The 14222-nt window shown below is 37.0% G+C and overlaps 2 protein-coding genes across 3 annotated transcripts in view; both read right to left on the bottom strand.

Moving 5' to 3' along the window:
* Positions 1-14222, bottom strand: part of REEP5 (receptor accessory protein 5) — a 235022-nt gene that overhangs the window by 207728 nt on the left and 13072 nt on the right. The window lies entirely within an intron of this gene.
* MCC (MCC regulator of WNT signaling pathway) overlaps positions 1-14222 on the bottom strand; it is a 181151-nt gene that overhangs the window by 153981 nt on the left and 12948 nt on the right. The window contains exon 2 of one of the 2 annotated variants that reach the window (XM_079331242.1): positions 12639-12886. The exons of the other annotated variant lie outside the window; for it this stretch is intronic. Within the exon in view, the coding sequence (XP_079187368.1) occupies positions 12639-12886 (248 nt within the window). The remainder of the gene's footprint in view (positions 1-12638; positions 12887-14222) is intronic. 2 annotated transcript variants of the gene reach the window in all.

A 14222-nucleotide genomic window follows, 5' to 3' on the forward strand; every position in this document is an offset into this window, starting at 1 on the left:
GCTGCAGCGCGGGGAACGCGCCCGCGGCGGGAGCTGCGCGGGCTCCGCTGTGCCGGGAGCGAGCGCCGCGCTGCGGGCTGTGCGCGCTACTGCAGCTGGGGAAGAGCTGCTGCTGCCGCCCATCCCAACCGCGGCAGCGCCGAGGGACCGGGGCTGCACTCTCCAACACGAGGGAGGGCCCTGCTTTCCCAGCAGACACTTTTCAAACCGAAACAGAAGAAAAACATAAGTCCTTTAACTTTTTGTTTACTGAACACCAACAAATAAGTTTATCTTTTAGCTGTATAGTTATTACTTTTCATGTTATCATGGCCTTTTTTATTATCTCAGGATTACTTGTCTCAATTAAATTTACAGACACATGCATCTCCTTTGAAAATATTTCTATATCATGAAGCTGTAGGGTTCCTGTTTCTTCATGAACAATCCTTCCAATTCCCTATGCACAGAGATGGGCTTAAACCACAAAGAAGTAGAAGAAAAATTTCTAATTTTGTCAGTTACTGTTTTATCCCTGGTTGCTTCCGATTCCCTTAGAAATGTCCACTCCTATTAAAATCTTATTAAGTTTTACATTCAACCATTTCCTATGGCAAAGCAATCCAGAGCAGGCACTAGATTATTTAATAACCCTTGGCACTACTGTATAATTTCATCTGTAGTATAATGAAGATTAAAAACAAATAAATTACTTGTCCAAGCATACACTCTGGTTAATAGAGAAGTCTGAATAGAATCCAGATCTACAGATTAGATCAAAACTCTAAATCAAACATGCAATCATCAAACCATAAGTAGTTACCTGTAATGCCATCCTATTATTTTGAAAGCTTTCCCTCTGAGTTTTCTCTCTCAAATATTAATCAGCATTCTAAGGGAGTGCTTACTAATCAGCGGATTTTACTCATTCAGTACATTACCAGGCAAAACTAATAAACTACATAATGGACTATTAAGAGAATGTCTCCCACTTACCAAGAAAAGTTTGAGATGCAGAAGTACAAGTGGAAAATCAGTCAAAAGAACTGCAAGACAGCAAGTGATCTGTTGTTTCAAATCAGCACCCTAACACCCTGTAAAGCTGTTATGCATGAAAAGCACACTCAGGTAACCTGGAGTTGGTTTCCACATCTTTCTTCAATGCAAATATTCTAGTCTTGAAACATCTAAGTAGAAAACAATGCATAATAATTACATTTTATAATAATATAATTACCATGATTCCTTGCCACCAGTAGAAGGACATTAATTCAATGACTTTCACACCAAGAACATGCACCACTGCACTTTATCTAGCTACATGCTGCAAGCTTTCCAACAGACTTGCATGGAGACACTGGTACCACCAATATTTCATAGAGCAGGCAGGGCACTGTGGCTGTGCACAGCGTTGGGTGTCTCTGCCCTCGTGTGGCTACAGAACACAGAGCAAAAAAATCAGCAGCTCACAGACCTGAAGCCACTGAAATGCCTGAGGGAGGCAGAGGATCAGTTCTGCCGTTCCCAGGCGTGCCAGGAGCCTGGGAAACAACTATCTCTGGACAAGCAGAGCGAGCACATGTTTGTACAGAGAATGTGCACTGCATTTCTACAACTCAAAAATCATTGTTCTACAAAAGAGATTCCACATGCATGCAAAGAAAAACAGCAGCTCTACTGAAGGACCCAAATGGCCTTCATATACTGTACCATCTGCTATCAGACGAACACGTCAGTCACAGGTGGATCAGGAAACACTGGGGGTTCACTACTGCATTATGACTGTATCTTTAACCCAAGTTTTCTTAAGAGTTCACGTCAATACTCCTAATTTAAAACATACGTACCAAAAACGGAAGGGGAGATGAATGGAAGGCATTTCCAGTATTTTATTTTGGGCTTTACCCTAATCCCTAAATTTGCTCACTGTTTTCCCAACAGATTCCAGAGCTCTGGCTGTTAATACGCTGTCCTGGACCATGCACCTCTCAAATCTCAGTTTTACAGGGAAAATCTGGAGTCAAAACTGAGATTTCACTTGCAACTGAAAATTCAAACAGGAATTAACAGACAACTTTTGTATCTTGCTGCAATTAACATACAATTCCTTCTCTTTCAGTACTAATCAGAAATAAGGTAACATTAGGCATGGTGGCTGATAGCTGACCTGGTAACTAGGAACCTATAGTTACTAAATCTGTGTTTCAGATTAGTCTTTGCAGAATAGCATACATCCCATGGCAGCTTTTCTCTGTTCAGCTGCAGTTAGAACAATAAGAAGCATGAAATTTCTGTATTAAGTGAAACAAAATTATCATGAAAATTCCCAGGTAATAAGCTGGCTGGGAAGTTGGTGTTACTACAATGATTGGACAGAAAGAAAAGATAAATAAATAAATAGCACAATATTTGTCTTAGACAAGTAATATAAGAGCACATAATTGTTTTCAAATTATGTAAGTAACATTTAATCCCAGAGTAAGAAAGTTAAAACAACACTTTCTGGAGTGAATGAATATTAAAGCATATTAAAGAATAAGAAAGGACAGTTTAGTTTGATGGCACATGAAAGATTCCATAATCACACAAACTTTCAGTTTGTGAATTGTACCAAAGCTGTTTAAAATAACTATGATCAATTCACTTGATACATGCCATTCTGAATAGTATACCCTCCCTACCTGCACTGAGAATTCTTGCTATCTAAATCTTTTATCACCAGCAAAGCTCGCTAATCTGTGTTCAGGTACTGGTGCCACCCTGCCACTCTGATCTGAAAGAAAATGGCATTTCATCTTATATTCCAGCAGTTAACTTTCTGCCCAGAACACTTGTATTCTCCAACAAAGAAACACATGCCTACCAAAAATACAAGTCTGCCCATACAGCCAAGATTTTTAGTTTGGTAAAAGCAAATTTTACCAAGCTATGCTGGTGACCAAGCATTATGTGATTTCTTCATTGCTCACAAAGTAGAAAAGATAAACCACTAGGATGGTAGGACAATGAAGATCTATTTGTTTCTGACAGGACCTGGGGTATCAGGAAAAGTGAAGCACTGTAAAATTAGCCCTGCAGCAAGTTCTGAAATGAATCTGGCTTATGAATGGCAAACATGACAACAGCTAACAATATAAGTGCACAACATGCTCCTTGGATCATGCAGCTTTACCTCAATCAGTAAGGAGTCTGACCACTGCTTTCCATGAGGTACCCATGACATTTAGCTACTTAGACTTATATTACCAGAAGAATGGCTATTTTCCAGCTTTTTTTTCTTCATCTTTCATTCAACAGTTGAATTGTAATAACCTATTACAAAAACTGGGAAATTTGAATTATTATTCAGTGAAGGCAACAGGGAGATTTGTGAAAAGCACTAGCCATTTCAAAGCTCCCTGTCAACTTCAGTAATAACAGTTTTGGAGGCAAGTGCACTGAATTAAGGAGGAAATGTACAAATTTAACAAAGAATGGTCATTTTGCACTTGCTAGTCAAGTCAGGGCCTCAAGAAGTAGGTCTAACTACAAAAAATGGAGGCTATGTAGGAAACTAAGAAGGACAAGAGCACATCTTTGTACATTCAGACAATTCCATTCCTCAGAGCTGGTGCAAATATAACAAAACTCATATTCACTTTAAAGAAAATTTAGGAACTAAATAGAGTTCAAATTGCTCAAGCAACCAAGTTTTGATTTACTGTACTTTTATACCAAGAACAGCAAATCAAAATAACTGAAAAGAAACCATGTTCCATGGAGGGATCAACTTTATACTAATCCAACCTGATTAGGAAAGTGAAAATAGTAGTCATATTTGGAGCTTATCACAAATATTTCCATTGTTTTCTACAAAACACTTTTATACAGGAATCAAAGGGCAAAGGTCCTGGCTTCAGCTGGTAGCCTGACAGCTAATGTAACTCTTTCCTATTTAACAGGAATCACTCTTTAAAACAAATTTATTATTTTGCATCAGATGATGAAACAATATGAATGACACCTATGAACAGCACAGCAGCAGAGTGATGATGATAATAACTGATCCTCACATGCACAACTGGGTGAGAATGTTTACTAAATATAGAAAGCTATGTGTACATCCATTACAAGTTCAATGAAAACTCAGGGGGGAAGAAATGTATTCTCAACTCAGCAGTCAGTCCTAGAGATACTGAACACCAGAATCTTTTGCAACACTTGTCCAATGAACAAGAAGAAAATAATTGGTGTGGGCAAAGTAGTTATAGGGAATGGGAAAACTCAAGGCAAGTGTCTGTGGGATCAATGTTTAATTTTTTTTCCTTCCACCATACCTTTTGTCTGGTTTGATGAACACTGCACACAACATACACACAGTGTTAATTCAGTCCTTTTCTCCTTAGTCTTGGGAGTGGGGATAACAAGCCCCAAAGGAAGGAAACCACAGCTACACCCCGCCCTGACTAACTAACACAACTTATTCATGGGAGAAATCTCTTTCATGAAATTAGGTCTAAGAGTAAAATTGAACCCTATTGATAATTTCTGCTCCAGAAGACTGCTGTCAGATCACATGTCATCTTCCTTTTGTCCCTGAACTATGAGTTCACATATCTGCACATTCTACTGGTATATTTCTCAAAATCATCACAAAACAACCTCAACTGTATTTCAGGTTCAGTGAAGTGCCCTCAACATTGGTACATTTAAAATTCAGGAATTCTCCCAGTCTTGTGCTGCCTGACTCACTACAGGGTATCATCGTGCCATAAAATTCAAAAACACTTAAATGCATGTTAAAGAAGTTGGAACAATTGCAACATAACCAGCACTCTTACTTATCAGAGTAATTTTTTTTTTTAGGCTTTTGGATTTTAATTTTTTACATTCCATGACACATTTTTCAAAGCATATTTTTATCATTTATAAAAACTACATCTAACCTTAAGAAAAAAAATGAAACAGCTATATGAAAATTAGGATAGATAAGTGAATAAGCTTGCCAAAAGCAAAACCATAAAGTAGGCAAGGTAATTCTTGAGAAAGTAAAGCACAGAGATATATCTAGTTAAAGAAGAAATTTATCTTATTACAATTTCCCAGTAATTCAACACAGCTTTTGGATGAAGAAGCTGAGTTTGTTAAACCAGTAGTCCAAACCAGATATATATATATATATATTAACAAATGATTGTGGAATTTCCATCAATTTGCCTTCTTCAAATTTATTTCAATTACTGGACAAATGCATCTATGTAAACTATCATGGCTTCAGTACTTGCCAGCAGACTGGCATTGGCCCTATAGGAAATAGTAACAGAAAAAAATAAAAGCATATTATCCATAATATTTTCATACATCTGTCCTTGACTCTGAAATTATTTAAGATTATCCTTGAGACCAGACAATCATTTGCTCTATTCAGACATAAGAAACAGATGACTTCTTAACAGCTTAGTACCTAGTATCCAGCATAGTTTAAGCACCTAGAACAAATTTTGCTGGAATGCTGCTGGCTAATGACTGCATTGTACCCAGGAACTCAATCTAGAATTTAATTTGAAGTTTCAATTAAGGCAGGAAAGAATCCTTTTTCACCCTGAAAATTAATAATCTCTAATAAAGAGGTGAGAATACAGGAAAAAAAGTACATAAAACCTGAAGTCATACAAAAACTAGAGAAAGTGCCAGCACACCTTTCAAGTAAAGTATTTGTACTGTATGCACTGTATTTCTAAAAAAAGTTGGCTTTCCTTATACGGAAATTTATGTGTGAATAATCAGCTTCCTCCTTGATTATCTTCCACTGAAGACAACCTCACTTTAGATCTGACTTGAATACACATGTACCCAAGCACACAAATGAAACATCCAGAGTTTGTTGCCTGTCAGTTTCATTTTGATCCTGTTTAATGAACCATGTCAGAGCCACATTAGAATCAGGCATGTGAAGAGCCTGACACAAGTCAGGAGAGATAAAGCAGGAACGTGGTAAGAGGCAACCCTTGATTTACAAAAGCTACAAAACCTACAAAAGAGTAGGATGTGTGACAGTTCTCATCTTGAGCCAAATGAAGCATGCCTTCTATGAAAATCCCAGCTGCAGCCTTTCAGTTTCTCAAACTGTTGACAGTTTGCATGGAAAATATAAACTTGGACAAAACCAAGAGAGTGATGTTGCAATCCAGTGATTTTGCAATCCATATGGCAAACCCAAACCACAGCTCCATGTGTTACCACTGGAGCTGACCAGGAGGCACAGACAGCAGTGCCCTGAAACAAGCCTGACCTGTGGTGCCCTGCAGACCTGGTCTGGGGCAGCCCTTCTACTGACCCTGGGTAGCAGCAGCTCTCAGGAACAGCAGCTTTCTGTTGGCCCCAATTCTACCCACTCAGCTGTCTGTCCTTCCCCTTTCCTCTCAAAATTTTAAGGTATTTCGTAATTTCAAGGGCATTTGGTAGGGGTGGCAAAGTGTCCAATACAGAGAATTCCTGTAACCTTTATGGATGGCAGAGAGGTGAATAAATCTGTCAGTGCTTCTACTGAGGAAGGTAACAGTGCAATGCAATGCTCAACCTTGACTAGATAAACTAGGGGGAAAAAATGAGAGACAAACCCCTGCAAAAACACATGGAATGAAGAACACTTCAGGAAAGCAAAAAGAGTTTTTCCTCAATCAATGGAAGGGCAAGATGTGCTATTCCTAGTGGCAGACCATGGTGAACACTAAAGATTTGCAGGTGTTCAGAGAGACTCAGTCCAAAGACAGGGTTAGAGGGAGAGAAGTCATGTGTGTGTGAGCAAGTACAACTATCTCTGATTCAAAGTCTCTGAATTGAAATTTAATATGCAAGCATTGTTACATGATCACTCAGTCCCAACCATCTTCTCTAATAATTTTCTGCTCAGGATGCTAAGGGACAGAACTACTATTTGAGAATAAAGTCGGGTCTTTTACAGATTAGCGGTTCTTTCATTTTGCAAACATTCAAACCAGAAGAAAACTTCAACCAAGTTTGGTTTTCTATTAGACACCAGAGATCCCTGCAGGGATCACTTCTACCCTTTACAGATTCACTGGTGTTTAATGCATACTACATATATTATTTTACTAAGACTCATCAGTTGACAATTATAAACCTCTGGAAATTCACATTCATTAGTAAGGGTACTCATAGAACTCAAACTCTCTTCTTCTTAAAAAAATAGAAAAATTACCTGTATTCTGCTGCTTTGCACAAAGACAGTGGTTTCAAAAGATTACTTAACATAATAAACTAAACCACTCACAGTTAAAAGGAGTTTGTATGGTTATTATGTAATTAAATTTGCCCTATCAGAAACTCAAAGCTTTTGTTAGTTAAACATATCTAAGGGTGAAACTTTACTCATAAATCTCAAGAAAATCTTCAGCATGCCTTTGAGTACATATGAGCTCTGTAGTTTTTAATTAAATATAGCATAAATAAATGTAATCACTGCATCAGTTTCTTGAGGGCAATTTATTTGCAGTAAGATCAAACATGGAATTAATGTAAAGCAAAAATAATGAATTTTCAGCCCCACTGGTATGCTTCTCCTGTTTACCCATAAGCTTAATTTAAGGCTGAATTCCTACCATTCCTTTGATTATTTCTCATGCTTGATCCACTAAGCAAATAAATTATCATAGCAAGTTTCCAGGGGACTTATTTTCAGTAAAGGAAGGGGAGTTAGCTATGAATTCATTTCTAATTACTAACCTACAGCCAAATATTGGTAAAGGACTCTTGTGTTTATCTAAAATATGAAATCAGATCAATAAATACATGCAGTTAAAGGAAACCAAGAATTTACTACTAAATAGTGCCATTCTTGTTTATCCTCCAAGCAAATGGGTGCTAGAAATAGGTATTGTTTATCAAGGGGAAAAAATGGCAATTTGCTCCTTGTAAAGAGCTAGACAAATCTATACAATACATAATATCAATAATTCTAGTGATAGTTTTTATAAAAGACATACAAAGCTGAAAAAGTTAACAGAAGCCACAACTGTTCAGGCAACTCCCTGCTTCAAATATTATGGATGTAGTTTCTGCTGGGGTGAAGTTTTCAGATGCCAAGCAATCCACTTCTATCACGCACTACAATATTCACACAGATTTACTGTACCCATCATGGCCCTCACTCTCCACAGCTGGACACAGGACCCACCGATTCAATCAGTAACTGACAATCTTCCTGCATTTCCTACTGAAATTATATAATAAAGTCAGGTCATATATGGTGACTATAAGATTCCAGCAACACTTTCAAAAGTTTGTTATGGTTTTTTTTTGTTTGTTGGTTGTTTTTTAAATTTTTTTATTGTATTTTAAAATGCAAGAAGATTAACAGAGTTACATACCATTTCACTTATAAAAAATAGCTGGTTATTACTTGCAACTTATTATTAAAGCTCCTGCTGACATTAATAGCATAGGGTAAAAACTACAATACATTATAACAGCCTTAAATTGCTGATTACTAAGCATCAAAACACCTAATTCTAGTAACTTAGAAAACTTCCTTTTTTGTGCACTTGAATAAAACATTAAATTTTTAAATCTATACATTCATTTGCTCATCAGGATGGTAAATATGGATGCTGGTTTGGCTTACTGAGGACATACATGATTAGTATTAATAAACCTGAGTCCTGTGCCTTGATTAAAATAGTCAACCAATTTCCTCACTTCTGCATCCCACCTGGAAACACAGGCATGAACATTTGTCGGGCAAAGTTGGGCAAACTTACACAAATAACCTTATTGATGATAAAAAAAGATGGACGAGATGAAGTTCAATAGTAAATTAGATGCAATTACTTCTTGCAACTTCTTTTCAAGTTATTTTCTACATAATGAACAGCAAAACTTACAGGCAGCAAAGCTAATATTAGATTTAGATAAAAAGCTTTGCATTTTTTTTTAAAAGAATTTGGAACAGTTCCAAGAAAAGGCAGCACAAAATGCTGTCTGACTGGTAATCTCTGCACAATCACACACAAACTTGCAATGTAAAAACATTCATGTCAGAGGCTGGATTCCTTTGTTTCAGATCATCAGGATCCCTGCTACTCAATACCAATCAAATGAGTTCTGAAATTCTTTCATTTATTTGCCCCACATCAATACATGATACCAGCTTTAAATATTATCAGCAAGTCATATATTATGTAGAAATTAGTCTGGAAAGAAAGGGCCTGTAAACTATCTTTGAAAATAAAGTTTAATAAAAATTGTTTTGACCAGAAAAAAAAAAAGATAATACAAGAAAAAGGTAACACAAAATAAGAACATACACCAAGCTCATGTTTGAATTAATACATGATGTGTCTTGTTTCAAGCAATGCTTTCAAAGCAACAGCAGAGACTCAGTAATGACATAACCAATGTTTTGATCACTAATGAGTGAGCTGTAAGTGATCACTATAAGTGAGCCCTCAAAGGCATGAAAGGCACAGAAACATCAGAAAGGCACAGAAAAGCGCAGATCATAATTCAAGCTTGACTGCAAGTGTAATTCCTCAGCTCCATTATGTTCATACCACAGGGTGGGTTTGTATCATAGAAATATAATGCAGTGCTGTTTCCTTGACTCTTCGAAAAGAAAACTATGTAGAATATTTTGAACAGTGCTGTCACAACGGTTTTCTCTTACAACCAAATAAAAAACCTGTTGCATCCTAAAAGCCCATTTTTAGCATATCCTCCCATCGTTTGTAGGGGGGAGAATCTCTATATGTTCTCTAAGAAATCCTGCAAGAGTCAAGGCAGGACAAGGACAAATCCTGTAAATCTCCATAGTTCTAGAAGTACAGTGCAGTAAGATAGTCACACTTTATCAGCAGAGCAAAATATATCAAGGCAAGAAATTCAAATGCCTTCTGGAGGTAACTTTTTGGGGAAAAAAAAAATCGGAAAAGAAAAATGGACTCACCAACTTTAAAAATTATTTAAATTATTCTTGTAAAACTAACAGCAATTTGGGAATACGGGGAAAAAGCAGTGGGATTGAATTATATACACCAATAAATTTGGAAGTTCATCTACAAATACTTTTTGGCAGCAATTAGTAAGTTTTCTTTGTGGGGTAAATTTGGAGACTATTACACTAGCCTTTCTCTTTTAAAGTTTAGGAGCTGTCTTTCACCTCTGATTATTACAAATCATAATTACCTGTCTGGTTTGTCTAAGAAATAAGATTTTAAACCCCAGAAATCTGGTCAGCAAACAGGGAAACTTTGTATAGCCATCTGAGGGCAGAATAAAAACTCTGTTTGGCAGAAAAATATCACTAAGTCAGCACCGAAAAAGCAGGCAAAGAAGATAATTCTATGAGCAAGGAACACACAATATCCCTAAAGGAAAAAAACAAAACAAAACAAAACAAAAACAACAACAACAAAAAAAAAACAACAAAAAAACCCCAAAAAACCAAAAAAACCCCACCAAAAATCAAAACAAAACAAGAAAAAAAAGGCAGAATCTTGGCTTCAAAATATAGTCTGGCAGCTCCAGAAAGAGATTCACAGGCTGGAAATCAATTGAGCACAAGGCTTACAAAGATTTTAATAGAGAAAGTGATAGGAGAAATGGGCATAGAAACTACAGAATTTTGCAATTCAAGAATATATATGAAAGAAGGATAAACAGAAGAAATGCTAACAGTGAATGAACTATCTCTATAACAAAATTTAACTTTGAAATCACAAAATATAAGATGGAAGATTACCACAGCTGTGGAACACATCTGCTATGCTGAGAAGCCAAAATGAAAAGCCAAGGAGCATAAGATGATGGGATGATCAGAGAGTATTACAGTCCATCTAACAAACAAAAAGGTAAGGAGCTCACCAAGGATACAAAGTAAACTAGGAAAATTTTAATTTCTGAGATGACTAGCCAAAAATGAAGTGACTAGAAGACAGAATATGCTAAATCCATACCTCCAAAAACAAATCAGTAAATTAATAGAACAAACCACCAAAATCAACAAAACCACCAAAATCAGCCTTACTTTCTGTGAGGCTGACTACTGACGAGATAAACACAGGTGTAACTGATCAGCAAAGCCCTACCATGGGAGCAGGATCAGAGATAGGTCAGGGTGATGTGCCCATAAAACTCAGGAAGAATGTGGGCTGGAACTGATCACAGCTGTTGCAAAAAAAGCTGGTTTGATCTCAACACCTAAGGGCTTTGTTTTAGATAAACTATGAACAGCTGAGAGAATCAACTGGTGCTGCACTTCTGCCTGAGTTCAGTAAGAGTGTGAATGTCTCCCTGAATTAGCCAGGCCAGTGTGGGGTACTTGTGTACACAGCTCAGCCACGCTGGTTGAGCTGTGCCCTCCAATTGCTCTCTTCTACTGTGACTTGTATCTGTGTTTTGTTTTCAGTATGCTTTGCATCATGGTGCTAAAACAGAAATCTCATGCACCATCAACTACCTTCAAATAAATAAATAAATTTCATGTTAAACTTTACATCTGACAACAGGTCAATGACATGAGAAGCTGGAATAGCACAACTCTCCAGAAGATATATGAAGCAGATCTAAGAGTAAAAAATATTGCCATCTTAATTTAAGACACTTCAAAGAAAAACTGTTGGAAAGACTAGTGGCAGATTTCTAGTTTAAAAAGTGCTTTAAAACATGTAGTCTCATACAGCCTAAAGAAAAGGTTGAGGAGACATAGCTCCAACCAAAGACCATCAGAGGCTGATGGTGTTTTTGTGAAGCATGGACGCAGGTCTGTTCCATGCCACCAGCCAGCAGTCGTGTTTAGCCAGCACGCACCTGTTGTAGGGAGCTGGGGAATGAACAGCACCCTCAGCTTTTTTCCACAAGACACCACACTTTGCCATTTTTGACCCCAGAATCTGTGTTCTTTAGTCTCTTCCATTTTTTGCAGGCTGAAAGGAAGCATTCTGTAGGTGTTAACATTTCAGACCTAATGCTGACTGGTCACAATGCTATCAAGGACTGGGGTCAATGGCACAGATAATCCTTTCCTACATCCCATTCTCCTGTGGATGCAACAGCACTTTTTTTGTGTTTGTTGGTCCACAGTTTTTGTGGAGGTTTGTTCTTCTTGATGGTTTCTTTTGGTTTGGTTGGCTGTGGTTTTGATTTTGGTTTTTTTTGCCTTGGTTTTTAACCAGATGGAGGAGTATTTTTGTATTCTCTAAACCATTGGGCTCTTCCAGCATTCAGATCTTTCACTAAGTCTAACCATTTTTAAAGCACCCAAGAAACATTAGTTCCTACAGTGTATTATGACTGGAACCAAGGTTAAGTCTCCCCTCCTTTTTCTTACCTACATAAGGTTTTACTTACCTACATACCTGCCTGGGCTTTACAGAGAACAGAGAACTCCCTGGATCTTCAGTTACCAGCCCTTGTCCCTTCCAAGGAAGTCTGTTCTCTTCTGCAATTTGTATTTTTAGAAGAGGATGCTCTGCACACATTCTAGTTTATATTCTGATGACAAGTCTGCATTCGTTACAACTACACTCTAGCATGTGATGAAATTATGCCAAGGCAGATCCACCTTTAGGGGCAACCCTAATGCCAGTAAAACCAGTGACAAACATCCAACAGTTCACCTTTTGTTAAATTACACCAACAGGACATTTAAAAGTCATACCTACCTAAACTGTTATTGCTGCTAGTTGGCCAGGAAGCTACTCTATCCCTTAACTTTTTCTTTTTACAAGAGTCATCCGATTTCACAGAAAGCTCCACTTCCTCCTTCTTGATTTCCTGTACCAGTTCCATGTGGCACTGACTAAAATCCTGGAAGGAAACTTTTCCATTTTCATCTGCTCCCAGCTGGCACATGATCTCTGCAACAGACGCCTCCATATTCAGCTGGCGGCACACCATCAGCAAGTCATTCCTAAAGATATTTTTAGAGGGAAAATGGGGGCAGGAGAAGATTGGAAAAGTGGGAATAGAGAAAACAAAAAAAAACAACAACTTAGTTTAGAAGAAAAGGAATACTAGCCCTGTCTAATATGGATATACATTAATGCACTGGCATTTAAAACCAATAAGGCAACTACTGAAGGAAACAAAATCTTGAAACAATTTCTACAGCATATGAAGGATGACATATGCATATTTATCAAATGACAAATAATCACATTCTAAATAAAATGTGAGCAAACCAGCCAGATCTGAATCAACAGATGCTGATCAAAATCTTCTGAGTGCCTATTCTCCCTGATTCAAATTTTTAAAAAAATTATCACTGCTTTGCCACTCTCATACTTAACTGCTTTCCTGCCATCCTTTTCTTAAACACCTTTTGAACTGGATTACATAGCACCAATTTACACCACAAATAACATGAGTACATTTCTATGCTATGGCTTTTTAAAAGAAGATTAAAAGTATATTGCTTATTTCTGTGCTGTACAAAATCTTTCTGCAGAAGGAGGATAAAGGAAATGTGTAATATTATTAGTAGTAGTATATTTAGTTTGGGTTTTTTTCAGTACTAGTATCAGTGCATCATTTAGAAGGTTTCTGTGAAAACATGATACATTGAAAATCCAAAGTTCTTGCATGAACAGTTTCACTGAAGTAATTTATTATCAGAATCAAGGCCCATTCTATCCTACAGAAAGTAGCTGTACATTGGGTGGAACTCTGAAAGTTTCTTCTATGCAGGAATTCCAGAGCTGCAGAAACAGAACTCTTGACAGAGTTGTTTATAATAAAACTGGATAATAATGATCATAGTAGCAAAAATGATAGCCATGATGATGAGAACAATGATAATACTTACAATACTAATAATGATGATAATAATAATGATGATAACATGACCATGTAGTCTAAAAACAAACAAACAAAAGCCAACAAAAACAACAGAAAGCAACCAAATCTCTACTTGTGACAAGAAATAATTTTATTAGAGAAGAATTAATCACATAGGCCAAATATAAGCTATTATTACTTGGAGTTCAATTTTTGCTTAAGAGTTTTGCTCTTAGATTTGAATCTTATCAATTAATACACAATCTCCATGGCTCAGTTCCTTGTTTTTAAAAATTAAAACAATACAAATACAATCTCACAAGGGTGTTGCAAAGGAAAATAAGGATGACAGCACATTTATATTCTTACATGGGGAGTGACAGATACAATTCAGCTATGTCTGTATCTGTTCTCCTGGAACATGTAAAACACAGCATCTGCAGAGGTGTGCTAATTTTAAAATGAGTACC

Source organism: Erithacus rubecula (genome assembly GCF_903797595.1).
Source record: "Erithacus rubecula genome assembly, contig: SUPER_Z_unloc_2, whole genome shotgun sequence".
NCBI lineage: Eukaryota > Metazoa > Chordata > Aves > Passeriformes > Muscicapidae > Erithacus > Erithacus rubecula.